At 47.0% G+C, this 25,981-nt stretch overlaps 1 protein-coding gene across 6 annotated transcripts in view; it reads right to left on the minus strand.

The window, feature by feature from the left end:
- Positions 1-25,981, minus strand: part of PIP4K2A (phosphatidylinositol-5-phosphate 4-kinase type 2 alpha) — a 183,993-nt gene that overhangs the window by 39,251 nt on the left and 118,761 nt on the right. For all 6 annotated transcript variants that reach the window (XM_049624681.1, XM_049624680.1, XM_049624676.1 and 3 more), the window contains exon 4: positions 9,797-9,949. In XM_049624681.1, coding sequence (XP_049480638.1) covers positions 9,797-9,949 — 153 coding nt within the window. The remainder of the gene's footprint in view (positions 1-9,796; positions 9,950-25,981) is intronic.

Genomic DNA, 25,981 nt, shown 5'->3' on the forward strand with positions numbered 1-25,981 from the left:
CATGATCATATTCTGAGCTGAAGTCAGAAACTTACCTGACTGAGCCACCCAGGCGCCTCTGGATTTTATTTTAAATACGTGACGGGGACTCCCAATTTCAATGAATCTTCACAGAACAAAAGCTTTCTAAAAATGAATAGTTTTGCATATGTATGTGTGTATGTATTTGTTTATAAAGTTAGGCGATATTTTTGTAAATATAAAATCAACACTAACAAATTGTATTTCTCTCTCATGTTGCTTTTAGGATCAGAGGCCTGAGCCCTTTCCCTTCAAGAACTTAAACACCATTGACGAATTTACACCACAACGTGGACAAAAATGCTTCAAAAATGCTAAGAAAGGCGTGCACTGGGGGCACTATAGTATTGTGCGTTTCTTTAATAACCAATTCTCTTTTTTTTAAATAGTTAAAAACACCTCCGGCATCTGCTAGGTATTAATTTCTTTTTAACATTGTTGGCTCAATCACAAGATAATCTAAGGAAACCTTTGCTCCCTCCCTTCCACAGGCTTAATTTCCAGATGACGAGAATGGAGAAATAACAACTTAATTCTGAGGATGACTCCTTAAGAAAAATGTAAGTATTTCTTTCACGTTCAGCCACCGTCTGGCTTGTGACTACAAGGGGGGCCGTCCCCGGGCACACGGGTGTTCCCTACCTGCTCTGTTGCAACCTCGATCTACAGACTCAGAAACTGCGGTACCTGCCGTAGCCAGGTGGACTCCTTTCTAGAAGTCGGAAGGGTCTGCAACCTGTGTCCTCTGCTACTCAAGGTCCCGAGGGAGATGGGACCACCAACGGACCAAACTTCTGGCCATGCTAATCATCCACGTGTGGCTCAGAAAGAAGGAGCGCGCATCAGCCGGCAGAGGGGATTCTTCCCCGAGAGCGAGGGCCGAACGTACACCATCCCTCCAGGGTCTCTCAAATATGGCGTTTTTCGGAGACATTCCTATCTGGGGCATGACGGCGGCTGCTCTGGGTCACCTGCAGCCTAGCTCTTCTCTCGCGTCGGAGAAGCTCGCTCTGGCGCCCGCACTGGTGGCTTTCAAATGCGTGCAACTCCGCAATGACCCTGAGTTTTCATCTGAATAGGCACTGAACACGTCCTCTCCAAGTTTAAACAAGTGAACTCGATTGCCATCAATTCTTACTATGCTTTCTATATGGAGCTAAGACAATGACAGTTATTCTTGGGCTCAGCGTCTATATTCTCAGTGTTACACTTCCTGCATTACCTACGTTTGCATTTTAAAATATTGTTTTTATTAAGTATTTTTCACGCTTGTATTTTCATGGCTGGATACCTCCTGTTACCTGTTATTTATCAGAGTGGCTTCCGTTTTTTTTCAAGAGGACTCTCAGAAACTTACATTTGCTGGCAATGTTTTTGTCTGCAACTGTGTTTTCAACACTAACAGTTTTTACTTTTTTATGTCTTCTTTGCAAAAAACGTGCTCGTTGGGGAGCATCTGAGTGTCTCAGTTGGTTAAGCGTCAGACTCTTGACTTCGGCTCAGGTCCTGACCCCGTAGTTCATGAGTTCCAGCCCCGCATCGGGCTCCACACTGACAGTCGGGAGCCTGCTTGGGTTCCCTCTCTCCCTCTCTCTCTGCCCCTCCCCAACCTGCACTTTCTCTCCCTCAAAATAAATAAACATTAAAAAAAAAAAATGTACTTGTTGGAGGGGTGCCTGGGTAGCTCAGTCGGCAAAGTGTCCAACTTCGGCTCAGGTGGTGATCTCCCAGTTTGTGGGTCTGAGCCCTGTGTCGGGCTCTGTGCTGACAGCTCAGAGCCTGGAGCCTGCTTCAGATTCTGTCTCCCTCTCTCTCTGCCCCTCCCCAACTCGCACTGTGTGTGTTGTGTCTCTCTCTCTCTCAAAACTAAACAAACATTAACAAAAATTCATAAAGGATTCCATGGGGTAACCAGGAAAACTAAATTTTATCTCTTCATCATTCTTCCTTAGAACTTTTTCCTCTATAGCTACGGGTTTGCTAGAACTGTAACACAATGATAAATTAACAGGGTGAAATCAGAAATCTTAAATCCTATAAAGCCAAACAACCACAACAAGGTCTCCGTCTCCTTTGCTCTTAGGCACTCAACAAGAATAGCAAGTGTTATGAATCCCCAATTTGTTGTTCCTCTTGTGCAAAATGAAACGCCATGAAAAGACCCACAGCCGACTGAAGGTTTCAGCCGAGAAGGTTCTAAGTGATGTCCCGCGACAGATCAATATTTATAGCTCTGCATGCAAGTGCGAACCTGGGCTCTTGGCTTTGGAAATTGCTGTTATTATCATGTTTCACTCACTCTTCTAGGGGCTTGGAGTGACAATTTAATATAGCATCAAATTAATACTTCAACGTAAAGTCTCGTTTCATTTAATGTTTCTGAAAGGGTAAATTACCTGTAATCCTTATTGTGCCTCTGGCTATGTTTATAGATCGCTGCGTCAACAAGAAAGAAAGAAAAGAAAAGAAAGAGGGGCGCCTGGGGGGCTCAGTAGGTCGAGGGTCTGACTTCGGCTCAGGTCATGATCTCACCGTTTGTGAGTCTGAGCCCCACGTCGGGCTCCGCGCTGGCAGCGTGGAGCCTGCTTAGGGTCCTCTCTCTCCCTCCCCCACCCCCTGCCATTCATGCTATGTCTGTCTCTCTCAAAATAAATAAACTCAAATAAGTGCTTAGGGCATTTTTCCCTGGCTACAATGAAAATGCAGAATGGCCGTTCAAGCCTCATCCTAAGGAGATCTGAGACCTTACGGCCCCTCCAGAACCACACCCGACAGGAGGCTGAGCTGGTCAAAGAAGGCAGGTTCCAGAACCATCCTCTTGCCCTCCAAACAGCCAGGAGCTGGGCCCCCAGAGGCCCGTGCCTAGGACTGGGAGGCCAAATGCTTCAGCAGGGGTACCTGGGAGCCAGGCCAGGAGGAGGAACTGGGGCCAGAGAAGTTGTGTAGCAGGAAAGGCAGGGCGCTACGAGGTGTAGATCCTGACAGAAACATGCTGTGCTCCCCGTTCACCTTCTTCGGCACAGAGAAAGCTCTCTGGACAGCACCTGGCCTAAAGTAAAGCTCGGGAACCCTCTGGAGATTAAGCAAGGAGCTCACCAGGACCACCAAAGACGAGAAGGCAAGTGTGGCCGCCCCTGGGGAAGGCCTTCCCACCCAGCTGTGGAGCGCAGTCCGCGGCCTTGTCGGCAGGCTCCTTCTGCGCCTGCCTCCCTGTCACTCTGGCCCGACGCAGGAGCTTCTCGGGGGGAGGGCTCAAGAGCACCGCACCAGCACCAGTCGGCCACAGCTTCATCGGCCTGCATGGCGGTCTGACTCCCCGTCTGCCCAATCCTGCCCCTCCCCCCTCCCCTACCTTACCTAGGTATGACCCCTAGTCTACATCTTGACCCCAGACTGTGTGGGCTTCTGCTTGGGAAGGTTGCTCTGAGGCTTTTATCTTGACTTATTTATTTTTAAAAATTTTTAATGTTTATTTATTTTTGAGAGAGAGAGCGCGAGCGAGCACGAGCGGGGGAGGGGCAGAGAGAAACAACGAATTCAGGTTCCCAGAAATTACAAAGGTTGGGACTATCAGAAACAGAATTCGAACAGCTCTGCAGAAAACATTTAAAAGACAGAAGATGGGGCCGCTTGGGCGGCTCGGTTGGTTACACGTCTGACTCTTGATCTCAGCTCAGGTCTTGATCTCAGGGTCGTGAGTTCAAGACCCGCACTGGGCTTCATGCTGGGTGTGAAGGCTACTTAAAAAAGAAATAAATTTTTTAAAAGCTAAAAAAACTAAAAATAAAGAATGCCATTTCAGACATGGGCATATTACAAGCAACTATCAGGAATGAACTGGCAGATATTTAAAAATGGAACTTCTGGAAGGAAAACAGAATTATAGAAACAAAAAGCATTGGATAGAGACAGGGGAACAGGACAGTATAGCTGGAACGGGTACAGCTGAGGAATTTCCCCGGAATCTCACGAGCAGAGATGTTTGCATCTCTGGAAAATGGCAAAGAGAAGTGATGAGCCGTGGAGACCAGAATGAGAACATTCTAGCTGTTAGAGAGGCAAGAGGAGAAAAGACGATGTATAAAGAGAAAAGGTCGGCAGAATTTCCAGAAACTGGAGAAGATCTGCTGCAGGAGGCAGGTGCCGTGAGTGGGTTGGGCAACTCCCTGGAAACCCGAGACCCAATGTGTAGGATGCCAGGAGCTGGGAGCCGGGAGGCAAGGGCTCTGAGCACCCCATTCATTAGCAAGCAGCAACTCCCCACCTGCAAAGTGGAGCTGGGGTAGGGGGACTCCCTCGGGACCCAAGAGATGGCAAAGGCCTTTCCTGATGTTTCTGGCTGTTTCTAAGACCAAGAAATGCGTCTGCTGCTTCTGAGGGCAGAGGCCCTGCTGGGAGCTCAGAGCTCCCCGGTATCTCCTGGACTTAAAGCTTTAAGTGTCCTTTTCAAATTTTAACAGACCTCTTCTCCAGACAGGGAACCAAAAACCCAAGGGCAGACTCGGGAGTGTTTCCCCAGTTCTAGAAAGGAGATACTGCCCTGCCGCCTAAGAAGCTTCGTCAGCATCACCTGGGAGCGCGTTAGAGACGCAGCATCTCAGGCCACCCCAGACCCAAGGGGTCAGAATCTGCGTTTGTGTGGGAGGCTCGAGTGCTGCGTCTAGAATCAAAGTCTGGGAAGCAATGATGTGGTCTGTAACTGTTTCTCCTGTGCCAGCACTGGTTGTTTTAACGGCTGGCTTTTATGGTGCCTGTTTTCTGGGTTTTCCTCTACCCGTGGCTCACTCTTCGAATGATAACGCCGACACCACTGTCCTTCGTGGGAAGGTAAGAAGATATGCTTCAGAGAGGGTCCAAAAAAAGTCCAGCAGTCAGTCTAAATCCTCCGCTGAGATGTCAAGTACTCGCATAACATCCAGATTCAGCTCAAGTTACTGACTGTTTCCCAAGTGACAAGGATAAAAAGGGATTTGGGGGGGTTACTTTACCAATTCTTTCAGTTGATCATTTCAGTCATTTGAAATAAAAAAAGAAGCGCTTTTAAACCCTGAATTGCAAAAACTTAGAAGATATTCTTAGGCATTTCTGGATCATTTATACTAACTTGTTCCCTCTCCTGAAACTTCTAAAATTTTACTGACACTGACTCTGAATTTCAGTTAACGCTGAAGGACAGAAGACCAAAACTCCCAGTGAATTCTAGCCGGTGGGAAAAAAAAGAATCACTCACTTAAAGAGGAAGTAAGACATTCAAGTAGGCTCTTGACCATTTTTTTTTCCCCTTTTGGAATGCTCTCTGACACGGTCGGGACAGTCAGCTGATAATCGTCACTTACAAGACCCAAGTTTACTCTAGCCTGACAAAATCTGACGATGGCGTTGACACCAAAACATTAGGTTATTTTCCCAAATAAAACAAAGACAAAACCAAATAAAGTAAAAGAGACTTGTAAGTGTTTCCTTTGCTAAATAGAAATTTCCCGCTGGTCTGAGAGACGACGCTGAGTAGAAATTAGGGTAGGACTTCGGCCGCATGTCAAGACTAAAAGCAAGATGCCAGGACTTGGGAAAAATTCGAACTCCTTGTGGTTTGAATCCTCCTAATTCTGCAACGGGACCACACGGTATCAGAAACCAGGCCCCCCAGTGGATCGAAAGAGTTCACGGGTTTCAACACCGGGAGGGAGTAGAACAGTATTTATCTTAGTCATTTGTTTAGCACGGACCATACACCAACCTGAGCAGGTTGTAAAAATCAATTCGCCTAATTAGCACAAAACCTAAGGAGGTTGGTGCTTGATGAAGGAGGTTCTGTGATCCAAATTTTATAGGCAGAGAAGCGGCATGGAGAGCTTAGGTAACTTGCCCCAGGTCACGGCGCTGGTCACAGGCAAAAGTGAGCACACAGCTCCGCGGTCCGAGGCTCGAACCCTCTCCCACACCGCATGGCCGGGGAGGTAGGCTCGTCAGAAGCTTAATCCCAGGAAAAATTTATTTAAACATCTAGCGATGTTCCACTTCTCCAGACACTGGCCTGGTCTCTGACCTTCCAGACCATAGCTGCAGCTCTGGGGAGATTTCATCAAACAGAAAACAACGAAGGAAAAGAGAAGGGAAAAGAGAAGTCAAAGGGCCACGCCATGACCACAGCTATCGGCAAATCCATCCGTTTATTCCACAGGAGACACCCTCTCGGATGGCCGGTCCCGTCCGTTGACAGGTAATGTGAACGAGTCTCATTGCTTGTCTACTAGCCCAGGTGGTTCAGAAGCACAGCACATTAGAAGGTAAAAGCGGCGAAAAGCAACACGAAATGGAAGAATTGACAGTTGCCGCTCAAGCAAGAGACAGAAATTTATGACTCCACATAAATCCCAGAGTTAGTGTAGGCCTACTCAAAGCGGGAAGGCAGGCCTGATGTGCATCTCAAACGCCTCTGAGCGTCACCGAACAGAACAGAGAACCACAACTCCTGGATTGCAGATGACGCGGCCTGTGTCTGATCGCCCGGAACAGCTACCCAGGGGCACGAGCAGGGCTGAGCTCAGCACCATGGAAAGTTACCCACAGCTCATTGGAAGGTGGCCTGTGAGAGGAGCAGGGTGAAGAAGGTTCAAGTTCGGTCTGGAGGAAGCCAGGCCGGAAGAGGGCCGGGGAACCCGTGCAAACTGCCCCCTCCCTGGCACGATCGTGTCGATCGAGTGTAATTATCGTCTGGTTTCAGCAGCCTGTGATGATGATTTTCTTTTAAAGTCCTAGGAAATTCTGTGCTGCACGGCTGTTTGCAAGGATGACATTTATTGTGCCACATGCCCCCTCTGTGGGGTGCTCCTCACGACAGCGCTGTCTGATCTTAATACCAAGAACAGTTGTGTTCCTCCTGAACAACCGATTCATCTGTACCTTCAGGCACAGCAGCCGTGTAACTGACTCACTCAGGTTTCTCTTTCCGCTTTGGATGCTAAGAAACTGCGGTCTACCGGACCTCGTGCTACCAAGCACCCTGGTCACCATGGCATGACACTTTCGGCTCATCCCATGCTCCGTTTTGTGCCTTCGCCCTCCTTCCCTCTTCTACGTTCCCTTTCTTCCCACTGATTCTATCTTGTATTTCAAACTTCCTTGAAGGCCACCTTATATCCTTTCTGGAATTAGGTCAAGAGTAAGATCGTGAACAGATGAATGAATGAATGAATGAATGAAACTCAGGTGGGGACACTGAGGTTCAGAGATTGCCTAAGTAGCCATTTCATAACAAGCTAGGATCTATGTCTCCTGCCTTTCAACGTCACGTCCTTTACATTAATTGTATTAACAATGGTGATTCTCAATGATCGAGACGCTTTATATTTAAAAATACTATTTCTAAGAGGAAAGAAAAATCCAGATGTTGGCTAACTGAGACTTTTCTGGATGAAGAACATACCGAGAAAATAACAATTTTCTAGCAGCGGAACGGAAGGAAATCTTGAGCGCTCTGAAAGCCCTGGGAGCACGTCAATCGATTTGTTTTGATCCCTGATGTATTTTATGTAACACTAACACTATGTCAGATCTGCATGTTAGGGTACAGGGACTACCCGGGAGAAAACGTTTCAAACAGTGATTTCTGTAAAGTCAAAAAATTCTCAACTCAATGTTGTCATCAAGCAGTTGATGCCTGAATTGTGTGTCACCTTTTACTAGAACAGTATCAGAGTCACGTATCAGAAGAGTATGTTTTCATCAGTCACCTAAGGTATCACTTTGCTTTGAATGTTCTGAGGCAATTTAGAGAAAGAATAAAAAGAATGTCTAAGTATGACATTAAGTTCCAGAGGGGGAACACGAAATAGTAGACGGCTTAAAAGGTGAACAGGTAAAAAGCTGCATCTTACAATCCAGTCCATTCAGAAGCCAGTGCCTTAGTGTTTCCCCCCCTCGCCTGTACTATGCCGGCATTTTAAAGCGTCCTTCATATTAGGCAATAGCATAAATGCTCTAGAACAAGTTTCAAAAGGAACAGATGTTATAAAAGATTTTGTAGATAGGAAATGAATTTACAGGCTGACTAATGTTTTTAGAAAACAAATCAGGCGCAGTCCCCCGTTTCCTGAAACAGAATATAGCTCAAAGATGTTGACAGATTTCACTGCGAGCAGAATGCAGTCGATCACATTTGCAAAGATGGGAGGAAACGGCAACTGCGAAGAAATGATCCACGATGGTCAGAACATCGTGCGTGACCATAAAGTAAGGAAGCTGACTTTTATTTTTTATTTATTTATGTATTTAAAATTTTTTTTAATGTTTATTTTTGAGAGAGAGAGAGAGAGAGCGAGCGAGCAAGCATGAGCGGGGGAGGGGCAGAGAGAGACGGAGACAAAGAACCTGAAGCAGGCTCCAGGCTCTGAGCTGTCAGCACAGGGCCCGACGCGGGGCTCGAACTCACGAACGACGAGATCATGACCTGAGCTGAAGTCGGACGCTTCACCGACTGAGCCACCCAGGCGTCCCGGAAAATGACTTTTAAACAGACATCTCGGGAGCTCACGAGTCCAAAGGAGCACTGCCATCAACACAGTCACCTTAAGAGGCGGGTACATAATAATGGTTCAGAATCCTTTGGTTAGCACAGGCAGGGCCCTCAGCACTTTGTCTGACTATCTGCTGTGCAGCCAATCGTTACCTGGAGGTATTCAGGTAAAAAAACAAAGCGGGACTCTAAAAGCGTGTGCGTGTGTGTGTGTGTGTGTGTGTGCGCGCGCGCGCGCGCATGTACGTGTTTTAGCGTGTGGTTCAAACACGAGTTCTGAGGAGGACCGCTATGATGTTGTAAGCAATGGTTACATTGACGCCACTGTTGTGTGACTTAATGAGAATGGTTCCCACCACCATATATTGAGCTCCTAAGGTATGGCAGACGGGGTGCTAAAAGTACCTCATGTGCATTCTCCCGTTCAACCCTCAGGACTCCAGAGTAAGGGGCCGTTATTATCTCCACTGTATAAATAAAGGAAGAAAATGAGGCTCTGAAGTCCAGAAGTCATGTGGTTAGTAGGCGACAGGGCTGGGATTTGAACCCAGGATTGTCTGATACTGGACTGCATGCTCTTATTCCACAGTAAGTGGAAAAGCCTTTTGTATCTCTGGCTGGACCCTGAGAATAGTTGTTCTACCAGGCACACTTACATTGGAATTTATTGAGATTGAGAGAGGGAGGGAGGGAGGGAGGGAGGGAGAGAGAAGGACAGACTGCTGCTCCCAAGGGTACCTTCATTTTATCCCCAGGGGATTATAAAGGGATAACATGAGGGGTGAAAAAGAGGCAGGAAACACAAACACCCACTTTCTCAAACCAAACAATTTTCTCAGAGTGGGGTGGACCTTTCTGGGACCAGGACAGGAAGAGACAGAAAACAGGACAGGATTTGGACATGTAAGTGAATAAGTCCCCGAGAGGTCAACACCTAACTTCCGGCCTGGGTGAAACACTTCTGAAATGTTGCCAAATCTTAAACCGAGTGATTTTAAAATCAGAACGGTCATCATCATAACTATTATGGAGAAGAGTTTCACATGAAGAATGTTTTATACATAACTAATGATCTTCCTAGTATAAGAATTCCTAAATGTTATCGGTCATCTGGCCACAGTAATGTTAAGAAACCCAGCTAGAGGAGACTTTTATGCCAAATGTGTTCTCTTCATTTCCTATCTAGATCTTTGGTCTTGGTCCCAATTCATCGCGACTTTCAGTTCACTTTCTCAAGAGTTTCAAATAAAGAAAAATTACCTGGTGGTATTTCTTCAGGATGTTGTGCATTTCGGCCACATCTTCACTTGTGATGGTCTTGATGATGTATCTCTTGTCATAGGAAGTGTGGAATCGAGCCCCGCTGCGTGCCTGGGAGTCGTTGGGAAGGGGTGCGCTCCTCGTCAAGGAATTCTTCCCGTTGGGATAAGGTTGGAAGGAAGAGGAAAGAGACTGGTTAGAGGCATGGCTTTCTCATTGGCAGATCACGTGCTGTCATCACAAGTCTTCAAACACGGTTACGTTTGGAAGAAATCGGTGTAAGTAGGGTGACATTATATATTCATAGTAACTCAAGCTGGTAGTCTTTCAAATGTAACGCAGACAGCTTGGATCCGTACTGTGCTTCTAATGTCCTTAAAGTAGGCGAATCCTAGAATTACAATCAAAGTTATTGTGTTCACCTTGTTCTTTTCTTTTTTTAAAAAAAACTTTTTAAAATGTTTATTTATGTTTGAGAAAGAGATGGAGAGAGTGTGAGTGGGGGAGGGGCAGAGAGAGAGGGAGACACAGAATCCGAAGCAGGATCCAAGCACAGAGGCCGGCACGGAGCTTGAACCCACGAACCGCGAGATCGTGACCTGAGCCGAAGTCGGACGCTCAACCGACTGAGCCACCCAGGCGCCCCTCACCTTGTTCTTTTCTGGGTGGGACAGGGCTCGGATTTTCTTCTGAATAAAATTAGGTTCCAGTCGTGAAAACCTTTTTTTTTTTTTGTTTTTTTATATTCCCTGAGTGGTTTCCTTATAGGACAGGTATTCTCCTAAACAGCAGGTGCAAAGCATTTCTTTCTCCTAATTCTGGTAACATCTCCGTGAAATGGTTACTATTAATATTATCACAGGTTTACAGATGAGACGGGAGAAGAGATGGGTTGATCATTGGGCAAAGGTCACACGGCTAGTAAAGGGAAGGGCTAGGATCCCATCTCCAGGGCTGCTGGCTCAGAACCCAGGTTCTCAACTAGGAAAACTACTCAAAACTGTGTTGTCTGCAGCATGCCTGGGGAGGAGCTGGGGCAGGTGTATTCTAAACTAGCTCCTCCTAAGATTCTGACTTGGTCTACCCTCCACCCCGCCCTTCAGCCATTTTTGAGAACAACTTAGCTCCTGGAGAGTGGATGAGGAGGGGCTCTTGGAGCACCAGTTCATTCCAGTATCTGGGTCACACTAATGGCACTCTAGCTACATAAGCCCACCCTAATGTCTCCCCTCTTCTCATTTGTGACTCTCCTGTTTGAATCTCCTGTTTTCTTTCTTTTTTTTATTTTTAAGATTAAAAAAAAACGTTTACGGGCACCTGGGTAGGCTCAGTCAGTTAAGCGTCTGACTTCGGCTCAGGTCATGATCTCGTGGTCCGTGGGTTCGAGCCCCGTGTCGGGCTCTGTGCTGACAGCTCAGAGCCTGGAGTCTGTTTCAGATTCTGTGTCTCCCTCTCTCTCTCTTGCTTGCGCTCTCTCTCAAAAATAAATAAAACACTAAAAAAAATTTTTTTTTAAAATATTTTTTTATTATTAAAAAAATTTTTTTTAATGTTTTTATTTATTTGTGTGAGAGACAGAGTGTAAGCAGGGGAGGGGCAGAGAAAGAGGGAGACACAGAATCCGAAGCAGGCTCCAGGCTCTGAGCTGTCAGCACAGAGTCCGATGTGGGGCTCGAACCCACAAACCGTGAGATCATGACCTGAGCTGAAGTCAGACGCTTAACCGACTGAGCCACCCAGGCCCCGATGTTAATTTATATTTGAGAGAGACAGAGAAAGTGTGTGTGAGCACAACAACAAGGGAGGGGCAAAGAGAGAAGGAGACAGAAGATCTGACTGAGCCACCCAGGCACCCCAATCTCCTGTTTTCTTGACCTCCCCACCTTCTCACACTGCTCACTCAGCCGGCTAGGATAACCTGTAGCATCCGAGAAGTCTGGTCCCCACCCCTGCTACCTGTGCTCCTCAGTGTTGCCCTTCCTGCCCTCCCTGGCCCCACTCGGCTGCGTCTGAGGGATTCAAAGGCAAAGACCCTTTCCCCCTCCAACTTCCTCTCTACCAGTGGGCACTCCAAAGCCCCAGTGAATGTCTCGTTAAGGGACAGACGTCTTTAGAGAGGCAGGGGATATCACTGCATCATGGATTTTCAAGGGGAGAGTTCCTCTGTGTCTGGTATATTCAAGTCTCCTTATCCTTTCCTTCCTTTCTAGATGAAATCCAGCAAGGTTTGGCCATATGAAGCAGAACTAAATTGCGGGGGCAGAGTAAGACCTCCTGAAGGTCCGCCTCGGGCCGAGGGAGGGTCTCCCAGGCTGGGCGCTGATGCCACGGCAGCGCACCGTGCTGTCCTGTGCGTCTCGCTTGCGATGTGGCGGCCACACCTGTCAAGTGCAAAGCCAATGCTGCCGACTAACTGAATTTGCTTTCCTCAGCCTATTAGAAACCGGAGGCAGGGTGGGGGGAAATCGATGCAACTTGCAATGACTTTACATAGCAGGATTTGGCAGTGTTAGGTCATTCTTAAGACCACTGAAATTCATTAGACCGAGAAGGATGGAAATAATTTTCAGGATGAAAATGGCCATATTGATAAAGAGTTTAATTCTCAATCACGTTTTTCTTTCTCTCCTCAAAAAAAAAAAAAAAAAATTCTCCTTAGTAGAATAAAAAGGAAGAAAATCAGAGTGAATTCCCCCTTTAGGGGTTTTAAATGCTAGCAAAAAAAAAAAAAAAAAAAAAAAAAGCAGTCATTGCTACTGGCTAATGGTCTCACATTTTCCACCCACACGTTAACCTGCAGAAAATTATTCCAAATAACTCCTTTCAGGAAGGGGGTGGGGTATATAGTAAAGGGCACCTGTGTTCTGCAAAGGACAGAATTAAGGCAGCATACTTACAGATCGCTTTCCTAGGTGTTACAGAGACCACTGGGAAGACAATACAATTGAAAGCTGCACACTAAGTGCTTCTCAAACTTTAAGGAGCAACCAAATCACCTGGGATCCTGTTAAAATGCAGGTTCTGACCCAGCGGGCGTGGGGTGGGGCATCTGAAGCAGATGGGGCTGCTCACAGCAGGTCTGTCGCCCGTGGGACAATCAAGGGTCCACTGAATGGTGGCTATGACGTGTTTTGTGTGTTCTTAGTGCATAAAGTCATTACACACTTACCTGCATGAACACCTTTCCCGTTATATTCTGTGCAACTCTGCTTTGATTAAAATGGGAGGCTTTACGGTGAGGATGAAGAATTGATTGCATCCACTGTATTCATTCATTAAAGGAATGTTTCATTATGATATGTACAAGGCAGCGTCTGAATCTCCCAAGGGCTGGAAATGATTCATCCAATGAGCAGTAACTCCTTAGCTCAGATGCTACCTCCTTGCAAATTCTTTGTCTTCCCCGTCAGTTTCAAATATATTGACAAGCATTTATTATAGACTCTGTATGAGCATACTGCCCACGTCCTAATCCTGGTCATAACACTTTACAAATTCTAATCTTAATTCTGCCTCAACTCAGTTTTTCAATAATCACGTGAGTGGTCCCAACCTACAGGGCCTACTTCTACTATGTGTAAGGATTTTTTTTTTAAGGCTCTTCAGTTTCAAATAATCAGTGAAGTTAGGAACAGATACTTGTCACAGTTAAGAATGTACCTTTTATAATCACTATGAATGTAAAAAGACAGGGAATCAAGTTCACCGAAAGACCTAGACAAGCAGAAAATCAGAAGAGAAAACACAATTCATACAAAATGCACGATCCTTGGAATGAGTCAAGCACTTGGGAAAATCCAACTCATTAGTTTGTATTTTATTTTCACAACATTCCTCTGAGATAGGAAAGGTCAGGTGCGTCTTCCCACTTGAAGATAACCAAACTGTGGAGTACAACGGAGTCAAGTAATAATGCCTAAGCCTCCTGCCGGAAGCTTCCTCTGAGGAAGCCAGAAAGGGCAATTTTTGAAAAGACTTTTGACATTACTTAACATCATCATCATCGACTTTCTGTGGTCTTTGAAACAAGGTAGGAGAGAGAGAGAGAGAGAGAGAGAGAGAGAGAGAGAGAGTGTGTGTGTGTGTGTGTGTGTGTGTAAAGGCAGTACTGTGTAATGGTAGGGAACCCAGTACACGTTCTGTCACTCCTCAACCCTTGGATGTCATTTAGCCTCTCTGAGCCTCAGTTTCTGTGTTCGTGAAATCATGGAGAATAAAGCAGGGGAGAGGGGGAGCTGAATGAGATGTCTACCTCAGACCTTTCATAACTCTAAGAACGTCTTTACTCGAAGGCACGACGTGCCGCTCCAGGAACCGGAGATTCACCTCGGAGGGTGAGTCCGTATGTTTCCCAACAGAAGTCCAGTCAGAAAAGTACGCCCACTCAGCAGGGGCATGATGATGGTTTAGGACGTCTGGGCCATGATTCGACGGGGGGTGGCAATCGTTCTTAGGGGAGCATGAAACTAACGCTTCGCTGATTGCAGATGGGCTCAGGACAATTTCAGCAAGGCCGAGAAAAGGGGCTGAGGGGAGGAGGTCAGGGCTGCGGGCCGACAGGACTCGCTGAGCGGCCTCAGTACAGTCTGCTACCTAGAGAAGCCGAATATTGAAATTCTTCAGTGCGCTCTGCTCTGTCCCAAAGGAAAAACGGACTGTAGCATCACACAGGACGCTTGGTGAGTTTGCGAGGTCAAGAGGAGGAAGGGCCGAGAGAAGCAGAGCTTGGGATGGCCTTCAGGAGCCCCCAGAGGGGCCCTCTGTGTGTAAGTAATTCTCTTAATCCAGAGGCACGACAGCTGGAAACAACCTTGGAGATTATTCCAAACCATCCCATTACAGGCAAGAAAACAGAAGCCCAGAGTGGAAATGACTTGCCTGCCTCAGTGCGTTAACACCGGGCTGGAGAGTCTGGGGCGCATCAACAATGCGACTGTTGACACAGATTCTGCCGTGGTGACAAATGCCTTCTAATCACAACTTAAGAGCACGGGCGAACTGGCCCAAAACCAAAAGTGTCTTCAGGTTTGCAGTCTCGCCAAGTAAAGGTAAATCCTCTCGGTAACAGCTTCGACGCGAATGCAGCCCGGAGTCCTCACTTCGCACTTTTATTGACATGTGTATTTATGTATCCTGACTCATCCTAGGGCTGTTCGTTCCTCGACTTGGGGGAGGAGGGGGAGGAGGGGGAGGAGTAGGAGCCGTCTTCTCTCCAGGCAAGAGCGGAAAGTGATGGATGTTTGTGGAACAGGTTTCGGGACGGGGAAAGCATGTGTGGCTGAGTCCCGGGCTTGGAGTCAGACAATCCGATGGCACAGAGGGCGCTGGGAGATGCCTAAGCACTCAGTATTTCTGCCGGTCCCGTCCGTGCACTGGGGTGACAGCACCAATCCTGAGATTTCTTCACATTTCTGACCAGGTGGCGTAGTTCATTGTGCCTGTTTTAATTAGTCCACACGTTCTGGGAATTGCTGGGGGTTCTCATTCTCTTTTGGGGACTGGCTCCTATCTTTACAGACTGCCCCATCCTCTGTCTTTCCCTGCTTAAAGCAATAAGGGTTTTCTTGGCAAAGAATGCCAAGGCTCAAAGAAGTAATCCTTTCCTCCGGGAGTGCTAAACTCTGGCTCATTCTCTACAATGCTCAACTGGTAAGGAAAGAAAGAAACAGAAAAAGAAGTTAAGGCAAAATCTGCAAGCTAGGACAAGATCTGCACGGAAGAAAGAAGGTCTAGCTGATGGCACCATTTAAAAAAAAAAAAAATCTTTCTAAGGGCACCTGAGTGGCTCAGTCGGTTAAGCGTCCGACTCTCGGTTTCAGCTCACGTCATGATCTGGCGATTTCGGGCTCTGTGCCGACAGTGCAGAGCCTGCTTGGGATTCTCTCTCTCTGCCCCTTCCTCACTCATGCCGTCTCTCTCTCTCTCTCAAAATAAGTACATAAACTAAAAAAAAAAAAAAAAAAAAAAAAATTCTTTCTCATCTGGACCACCTGATTTAAAGACCAAGTCTGAGATGAAAGTCTGATCTAACCAAAGGCCTACAAAGCACCATTTATAGGGCTGGTTCAGAGACCTTCAAGGTAATTCCTATTTCCAAAATAAAAAATTTACTGTCAGGAATGTTCACCCTGACCTACCTGTCCATGTGTATGAGAAAGCTGCCTAGAGTGTGGAGCTCTACTCTCATTAGAGAACAGATTCCCTGTCAAGGACAAAGCTTAGAGAGTTATATATTCTGAAATAAGGTGTGCTTAAAAAATTCAGAATCTGGGATTCTGAACCTCTCAGTTCAAAAGTGTGAACACGCAAAACAAAGTGACCTGGGGATATCTGGGGTCAAAGTCACAACATGGTCACAATATAAAGGCAATCCAGGGCACTGAGTGTGTGAAATGTCCATCCCATTACATATTCCCAAGTCTAGAAGCCATCGGAAGAGAACGCATTATCACCAACCTACTAAGTACACACTCATCAGAAGATTCTGAACGTCGAGACCATCTCGCTGTGTTTAACTTTATTCATACGTCTATCTAGTTTCCTCATATTTCCTCAGGTTCACATTAACATAAGCAGAGGCCTGATGTGTCAAGTTCCAAACAGTGCTGATGAGGAAACTAGGAGACGGTATAACATGCAATTGGACACGGGAACTTTAGAAATCAAGACTACGAATTTGGACAAGTTATTTAAGCTCTTTGTGCCTCAGTGTCCACATCTGCAGAAAGGTAATAATGATGAGGATAATGATAATACCAATCAAAAGTTTGCCTGGGGTTAAATTAGATAATGTAAACTTTTTATAATAGTGCCTGGAATACAGTAGTACTCGGTAAACAGTAGCTATTATTATAAATAGTAAATTTCACCTTGGAAGCTACTTAGAGGTGCAGACTGATATTGACAGATGATTCTGCAGGTTAGGAAGTTAAGAATGAAGGATTTATAGAGGTGCCTGGGTGGCTCAGTCGGTTAGGCGTCTGACTTCAGCCCAGGTCAAGATCTCATGGTTCATGAGTTTGAGCCCCGCGTCGGACTCTGTGCTGACAGCTCGGAGCCTGGAGCCTGCTTAGGATTCTGTGCCTCCCTCTCTCTACCCCTTGCCCACTCACACTGTCTCTCTCTCTCAAAAATAAATAAACGTTAAAAAAAAAAAATGAAGGACTCATAATAAGTTCTTCTAATTTGCTCTTGATTCCTCCTGTCCCCACCCTGGCCAAGCCTCTAGTTTGTACGCAGTGAAAATTGAGAGCCACACACTCTCCATTCACCTTTGCAGGTTATTTCCTACAGCCCTCCATAACAACCACTTATATTTTTATAAAAGAACTTAAAACATTTTTCTTTTTTTCTTTTTTTTTTTTAATTTTTTTTTCAACGTTTTTTATTTATTTTTGGGACAGAGAGAGACAAAGCATGAACGGGGGAGGGGCAGAGAGAGAGGGAGACACAGAATCGGAAACGGGCTCCAGGCTCCGAGCCATCAGCCCAGAGCCTGACGCGGGGCTCGAACTCACGGACCGCGAGATCGTGACCTGGCTGAAGTCGGACGCTTAACCGACTGGGCCACCCAGGCGCCCCAAAACATTTTTATAAAGAACTTTCAAGTTGAAAATTCCCAACCCGCAAGGCCTTTCTCCTGTCCTTGGCCCCCGCTTACCTCCACCAAAGGGAAAAGGGGCGGGACAAGTCTCTAAAGAAATAGAAAGGTGGTGGGGAGGCAGCTGGGGGCAGTGGGTGCCTCCTTCTTGAGGAGGAGGAAGGGAGGAAAGTAGGCTGGCTGAAGATGCCCATGAATCTGCAGGAATAGCGGGGGGGGGGGGGGGGGGGGGGGGATGGACTCAGGGTAGCCCAACGTGCAGGCCTCCGTTGCCTGTTACCTCGAGGGAGAAACAAGAATAATGAAGGGTGAGCAGGTGCCGGCTGAAGATGAGGGCTTGAGGAGAGGAATGGAGGTTTGGAAAAGTAACCTTGGAACTGATCGTCCGGGAAGTCACCTGTGTAATTGGTTGGCTTCCCATGAAACCACAATCCCATTCAATGCGGGGCCTTAAAAGACTCACTTTTATATTCAAAATATGAATGAACAGACCTTGATACAGTGTCACTGCCCATAAGGTCTCAGCATGTAGGACAGAAATAGAGCAAGTCAGAAGTTAAGGGCAACGAGCCCGCCCAACTCCCCTCCCCCGCCCCTCACTCCGTTACCCGATTATCTGCAAAGAAAGTTGGACTTCACGTCTCTAGGTTTCCTTCTCGCTCTCCTAATGGCTATTCACTAATAGTTACTGCTGCTAGCTTGTAGAGACGTAGGAATGGATAATGCTTTGCTATCAGTTTAGGGTGAAATCTAATCATAAATGTAAAACTAACTGCTGTGTTCATTGGCTACCCCTTTCTTCTATACATGGGTTAGCTTCATATTATAAACGAGGTAACGTTTTAAATTCACTTGTTCTAAATGGAAATACCGTTATCACAATGCCCGGCCCTCAAGAAAAAGGCAACTAAAATCAGTGCTGGAAGGAAAAAACAAAATCATATACTGAATATAAACGAATCTTAAACCGCGAACATTCTTCTGTCTTCATGGCGTTACTGAGCTGTAACTCACATACCACACAATTCACCTACTGCAAGTTCAATGGTTTTGTTTTTTTTTTAGTATATTTACAGAGTTAACCATCCCTGCAATGAATTCTGGAACATTTTCATCACCTCAAAAAGAAACCTGGGCCCGTTAGCAGTCACTCCCATTCTGACCCGCTCTAGGAAACCACCAATCCACTGTCTTCTAGATTTGCCTGTTCCGGACATCTCATAGAAACGCTCCTACGGGACAGAGGCATTTGTGACAGAACCGAACTTTCTTCTTGCAAGTCCCTGACGTGACCGACGGTGCTGGCTGTAGCCTCTGGGCCGTCTCTGGGCGAGTGAAGGGACATTACGGGCACCCTGTCCTCGGTCCAGTGCAGGGGATACATGACAGCCAGCAGATGTTGTGTCGTGGGGTGCTTCTGGGCTTGCTGGGGAGTCGGGGGAGAAAATAGACTCTGACAAAAACTGAAATTCTGGGGCAAAGCTATTGGAGGTGGGGCGGGTGGCAATCTGACAACTGAGTCCAGTTTTGCTTGCCTATCTTGCCAGTTGGTAAGTGAACTTTTTCTTCAGCACCTGCACTTTCCACAGCCACATATATTACGGATCGTACAACACCCTGTCCCCAAACCTCAAGAGCTGTGTTTGAAGCTCCAATATACCATGTCAGCCCTCGGCAGGGAATAAAGGAAGATCATGAGAGATACGGCTCCCTCTTCGGCGGCCTTCGTGCGCTTCTAAATGGAAATTTGTCGTCATTTCCCTTCAGAAAGGGATTAATGGTGTCATCCTTCCTCCCCACTCCTCTACAGTCTACACTGAAGAGGTTTGTTTCCTCAGTGGGAGGTCCGGGGTTGGGGGCGGGGGGTGCCCAGAAAAGTGGAGGAAATGTAAAGGTCAATTTGATTAGCTCATTCTTAGCGGCCATCTTCTAATGTCTCTCATGAAAATGTCATGATTTAGCAACCGTTACGGTCCCCTGTGCATTTTTTTTTTTTTTAATACCCAAGCATTTTGAACACTTAATTCTCCTCGTCTTAGGCATTTTTGGTTTCTTCCCCCTCCCCCCCCCCGCCCTCCATTTTGATATGGTTTGCATTTCTGTTAAAACTCATGGATGGAGAGTTGTTTTCTTCTTCTTCTTCTTTTTTTTAATCAACAGAGAGGCCACTTAAAATCAAGCCTGTCATGCTCCAATGTATAGAGGCCACCATCTCACAAAGAGAACATGTCAATATTGTATATAAGAGCCTCGGCGACTGTCATCTACTCGAGATGACTTAATAACACATTCAGAGAGTTGACAGCTGGCAGGGCCTCAGCAAACATCGCATCCTTCTCCCTCATTTCACAGATGAGAAAACTGAGACTCACCGGGAGTAAGTGACTGGACGTAGCCACAGCCAACAGTCACTGAAGATCCAAAACTCAAACCAGCCCCCTTGCTCCCAGGAAACGCTCTTTTTTCCTAACCCACGCTACCCGTTTCGTGGACTTGAAACCTGGAAGCCGATCGCTCCCTGCGGACAACTCAGGATTATGATTACATGCCTCGAATCACAAGGCGGGGAGCCAGGAGCAACCACCCAATGAGGCTGCTTTCTGGGTTTGCAGACTTTGACAGATCTGAGAAAGCACAGATGGTCCTCTGACCTCGTCAGAGGGGGAAAGACCAACACGCTAACTTGAACATCATCATCAAGGATTTATTAAATGCCCACTGTGTTCGAAGTCGTGTGTTAAGCTCTTTGGGAATTTCAAAGAAAGTCTGAGCTGTGATCCCAGGCGCAGAGGGGCTTTCATTAAAAAGGGGAGCAAGACACACTGCAATTTAACACTTATCGATAATGAAACGGTGGAGAAAAGAACACAAAAATGAATGGCGATGGCCAGCAGAGAAAGAAGCAGAGATGCGGGAACTCCACAGAGCGCCATGAGACCTCCTTCAAAAATCCCAGTCGGTTAAGCATCTGACTTTGGCTCAGGTCATGAGCTCATGTGAGTTCGAGCCCCACACTGGGCTCTGCGCTGACAGTGTGGAACCTGCCCGGGATTCTCTCTCCCCACCTCTCTCTCTGCCCCTCTCCCCTACTTGCATACTCTCTTTCTCTCTCTTTGTTAAAAAAACAAAACAAAACCCTCGGGTTGGTAACTGACCGAGATCAAAATACCCCAGACCTGTGTCTAAGGATCGTAATAAGCAGACACAACGTCTAACCCGGACAGGAGCTCCCTGACAAGATGACTGTCCGCTCCTGGTTGGAAATCACGGGTCATCACCCAAAGTGGGTTCAGGGTGAGGAACACGGGCAAAAAGGAAGCCTGAGTTCTCAGGTGGGACAGTAACTGGTTCAATTCATAAGAAAGAGCAGAGAAAGCACGAGAAAAAAAAAAATCTGATGATGTTGGTGGGTTGTGAGGGAGTTTTCCCAAAAGTCTGTCAGGAGATTGTCCGATCCTTCGGTTTTCAGCCCCGGGAGGAGCTTCTGTCCGATACGCACTGTGGGGCCCACGGAGGCTCAGCCGCGAGGTGTGAGAAGCTGTGAACAAGCTGGCCCAAGAGACAACAGTCTCAATGGGAAAAGGAAGAGCTGATATGGTTCAAGGAGCAAGTTCCAGGTGGTGACAGGGTAGGTAGGTTTGTCGAGAGACAAGCACCCACATGCCAATCCCTCCCAGGCCCGGGCCTCAACTCCTGACCCTGACCCTGACCCCGAGCACCCCCCAGGCTGCCCCACTGCATGACGACCTGCCCCTCCCCCGTGACTCGCACCCCTGCTCTCCCAGCCCCTCAGGCTCCGCCACCCCCAACTCCTGTCACGTGTGTCTCAAAACTGCTCTCTGCCTCACCCTGTCACTCCCAAGTGCCCTGGTTTATGCCTCTTCACTTTGCTGGGACATTGCACAGGCTCCGGGTTTTGTTACCTCCTCTTTCTGCATTCTGCTCGTGACCACCCTCAGTCATCTTTACACAATCCACACGTCCTCACATCACTCCCCTGTGCAAAATCCACACGGCTGCTCCGGGGCTGACGAATCTGGCTGAAGCCTGCGGTCCGGCTTCCCGTCCTTATCTCCGCCGTCCCGCCACCACCCAGGGGCCGAGCATTTCCTGGGCTCTCAGCCGCCATGCTCTGGCCCAGAAGGCTCGCTTACCTTGGTCTCCCCCCGCCACCCCAGCCCTCCCTCCCTTTCTGCCTCACATATTTCCTACGGGCCTGCCCGAGGCCTGGCCGCTGCTACGTTCTGGGCCTGCACCCTGGTGGGCACGCTGGACTCAGTCCCTGCCCTCAGTCTAAGTGACACTTGGGAAATCTACGTGATGACAGGCGCTGTCTTCTGCAGATACTTTGTTTTCCATAGCTCCGCACACCCTGAAGGTCTTTCTTTTTTTTTTTAAATTTTTTTTCAACGTTTTTTATTTATTTTTGGGACAGAGAGAGACAGAGCATGAACGGGGGAGGGGCAGAGAGAGAGGGAGACACAGAATCGGAAACAGGCTCCAGGCTCCGAGCCATCAGCCCAGAGCCTGACGCGGGGCTCGAACTCACGGACCGCGAGATCGTGACCTGGCTGAAGTCGGACGCTTAACCGACTGCGCCACCCAGGCGCCCCTCTGAAGGTCTTTCTTCACACCGTAAAAACGTTATTTTGAAACCCGAAAGGACAACATCAAAAATTTCAGACGTGAGCTTTTAGAATCAGTTGTTTTAAAATTAGAATTCTCTGTTACAAATACAAAGGAGAAGGTGCATCAGATGCAAATAATGAGGGATTCTAATTCAGGAGACGCGGCAGGGGAAGAGAAAGCCCGGTGATTATCCTCCACAAAGAACAAGAGGGCCTCAGTTTCAATTACGTGCTGTGTCGGGGCTTAACTGCCTCATCCCCGTCCTGGGGAACGTTTTGGTCTCTGGCGGGCAGTCCTCTCCCGCAGCTCAGAAACTTTAAGCGAAGCCTCCCTTTCACTTCCCAGGCCTGTTGTGAAACGTTCTGGTCCTCGGAGAGGCTGGAAAGAGGGACGCAGCTTTTCTTGGAGAATAGTAAAAAAGATGTCTGGGTTTCTGTAAATCTCATTAGCGTCAAATACAGAATCTGACGTGGAACAGTTTAAAAGCAAGCGAACAACAGACACAAACAATGGGGCACCTGGGTGACTCAGCGGGTTAAGCATCCCACTTCGGCTCGGGTCATGATCTCGCAGTCCATGGGTTCGAGCCCCGTGTCGGGCTCTGTGCGGACAGCTCAGAGCCTGGAGCCTGCTTCAGATTCTGTGTCTCCCTCTCTCTCTGCCCCTCTGCTTGTGTTTGTTTTCTCTCTCTTTCAAAAATAAATAAAGTTAAAAAAAAAAAAAAAGAACAGCTGTCTCTAGTTTTAAAAAACAAACAAAAAGGAATCCCCTTGCTCTGTCTTCCCTTCTGCATCGCCTATAATGTCTTGCACAGAGCCTGACAGGCAATAGATACAAATAAACACACACTGAGTGGTAAATGTGTGTGAAATCATCCACCTAAAGGGGAGCAGAGCCTCAGGTGGCCTGGAACCTCAGGGCCAGTGACAGTGGAAGCCTCCATGGGGGCATCCGTCTTCAAAGATGCCTTATACCTTAAAAGCATGGTAACGGGGACTCACTTTGGCCCAACAATGAATGATCGGAAGAATATAATCCAACACTGAGCGCTTTACAAACCAACGAAGTAATTTGAAAACACACGTATAAACTGGAGAAAGTTCTGAACCTGGACACACACATACACACCTACACAGAGGTTTCTACATACACGTGTGTGTTAAGTAATACTGTTGTTAATGAAGAATATTCTAGAACTATTGCTTATGAGAAAAAAAAGTTTCATTCTTAAAAGACATTCAAGAAACCAAAACCAGGGGAAAGATACAATTGTTGATAGGAGGATTGCTTTTCAATTCTTCTCAAGAAGTTTAAATTTGCTGCTAGAGGTCAATTAGGTAGCCTAATTACTATGTTCTAATGTGATGAAATTCAGCAATACTGACTTTTTACAGGTGCAGCAAAAAGGCATTCACACACACAAGGCAGGTGGACGCCATTCACCCATTTGACTTAACGCAAAGGTCCAAGTACTAAATGAACCAGGCAGGGGGCTCCTGATCACTACGCGGATGCAAAGCCGCTTGTCCAACAGGCAAACACTTCAGAAAAACAAACACATCGAGGAAAGGCAAAGCAGTGTGGGGCCTGGTCCCCTCTAGCCATCCAGTGCCGTCAAAAGATGATCAGACCCCAGGTCACTGATCTCACTTTTCAAATCAGACCGAGAGAGAGTATTTAACTTGGTATTGCGGATGTCAACTGATACGCGTTCCTTGATCCGTCCACGAGAGATGCAATGTCTGGGCGGTGGTGAGTTGATGTGCCGGGCAGCTGGGACAATGGCCCGGCTAGTCCTGGCCTGTTCCCACTGCTGGGCATTCCGGGCCCTGCCCCTGTCCGTGGCACCTCCACCTTCACCCCGGCAATGCCCGGAGGCCCTCAAGGTATGAACTCAGAGCCAGAGCTGGCACAACTTCCTCCGTTTTTCCAAACCGAGTAGCCAACCGAGCGGGTGGGGCCCCACATCCACAATCTCATCTTCAGGTTAAACTGCAGGGCCTGCCCCTCCCGAAACTTTTTTTAAGAGGTAGAGACTTTGGGAAAGCAATGTGGGACTGGAGGGGAAAACCAGCACGTGGCTCTGGTTCGCTAAAGTTACTTTGAACACCCACCTTTTTTTCTCTTTTTAATAGAAATACAGTTGCCAAAGAGAAAGCAGCAATTTAAATGCCAAAAGTACCGGGCGTAGCTGAGGAAGGGAGTGGTGTTCAAATGATTAATTATACTCACACTGGCTCTCCTCTGTACTGATTTCTCCTGCTAAGAGCTTTAGAGATTTGCCAGTTAGTTCCACGAATCCTCCTCCACTTGCCTAATTTGCCTTTAAAGTTTGTCCTCAGCAATTTGCACTTTCTTAAACATCAAGTTTACATGGTTTTGTTTTGGGGGGCGGAGGGGAAGGGGAAGGAAAACTGGCTCATGTCTTGGTATTTTTGCAACAAAACTAGTCATTTTAGGACATTTTAAAAACTACTTTCATCTACAGTTAAGATTTCAGGCTGTAAAGGCTCCGTTTTTGATCTCACTGAGCAGCGCTGATTATGGGAAGAAACATAAGGACTTCATTTTGGTAACAAATGGAGGGGCCTAACAAGATCCTGGAGCAGAGGCCCTCAAAAGCCGGTTTCTGTGAAATGCCAGTGTAGTTGTTTTATTTAAAAAAAAAAAGGGGGGGGGGCGGCACCTGGGTGGCTCAGTCAGAGTGTCTGACTTCGGCTCAGGTCACAATCTCACAGTTCTTGAGTTCGAGCCCCACGTCGGGCTCTGTGCTCACAGCTCAGAGCCTGGAGCCTGCTTCGGATTCTGTGTCCTCCTCTCTCTCTCTCTCTGCCCCTCCCTCTCTCATACTCTGTCTCTTTCTCTCTCAAAAATAAACAAACATTAGAAAAAACAAAAAAGGAGACATGAGACTCGGGTAGAGGAGAGTTTCTTAGGACGTCAGTTGTCAGCTACTCATTCCTTTAAACCATTCAGTTTACTTCCATATGGCCTTTTCAAATGTATTAGCAGTCCTTAAATAATGTAGAATCATTCCTTTTCATTTTATACAAACCTTTTTTACTGTTCCAAGGTTTATTCTTTACAAGTGACTTATTTTTTTCAGCAGTACATCCCCGGTCCAGGTTTGACTGAAGTTCTTTCTCTTATGCATGAGGCCCAAAGCTGAGCGTGCACCCCACCCTTCCCCCCACCCCCTCCACTTTCTCGGGCACACCCAAGCCTCTGCTCAGAACTCACCTCTGTGGAAATCCCAGCCCTGGCCCACAGAGGAGGGAATATCACTGGCAACCTGGCCAGCATTGCTTATTCAAAACGTGGGAGCTTGGAGGCTTCTTATGCCTGAGTGAGCATGTGAGAAATTCTGGGAAACTTTCAATAATGGGGCAGGGCAGGGTGGGGTGGGGAGGCCCACACATCTTTAAGAAAATGTACTAACTAAGCTCAATTTGCCTTCGACACCCTATTTTTTAAGGAAAACACAGGGTAAAGCCGTGTCAGTGTTCAAACTGTAAGGTCACTCAGGGGGCAATATGGCACTTAATGTAGGATACATTAGGATTCTGATTTGGAGCGAATGAAAGAAATGTTTACTGGATTTGGAGGGATTTAAAATAAGTCAGTGCTCACACAGCAAAATGAACAGACTGTCCTAAAAGACCAGAAACTAGCCCTTGCTTCTCTTAACTCAGATTTTCTGCTGTTAAAAAAAATCCTTGACTTTTACGTATCTGACTGATTATATTAAGATCAAGTAACTGATGTCAGGTCCTTTCTTAGGAGAAATGACCACGGATCGGCACTTAGGACAGCACCATGATCTTCATTTTATTTTATTTAAAAAATTTTTTTAAATGTTTATTTATTTTTGAGAGAAAGGGAGACAGAGCGTGAGCGGGGCAGGGGCAGAGAGAGGGGGAGACACAGAATCCGAAGCAGGCTCCAGGCTCCGAGCT

This window comes from Panthera uncia, chromosome B4 (assembly GCF_023721935.1).
Source record: "Panthera uncia isolate 11264 chromosome B4, Puncia_PCG_1.0, whole genome shotgun sequence".
Taxonomy (NCBI): Eukaryota; Metazoa; Chordata; class Mammalia; order Carnivora; family Felidae; genus Panthera; species Panthera uncia.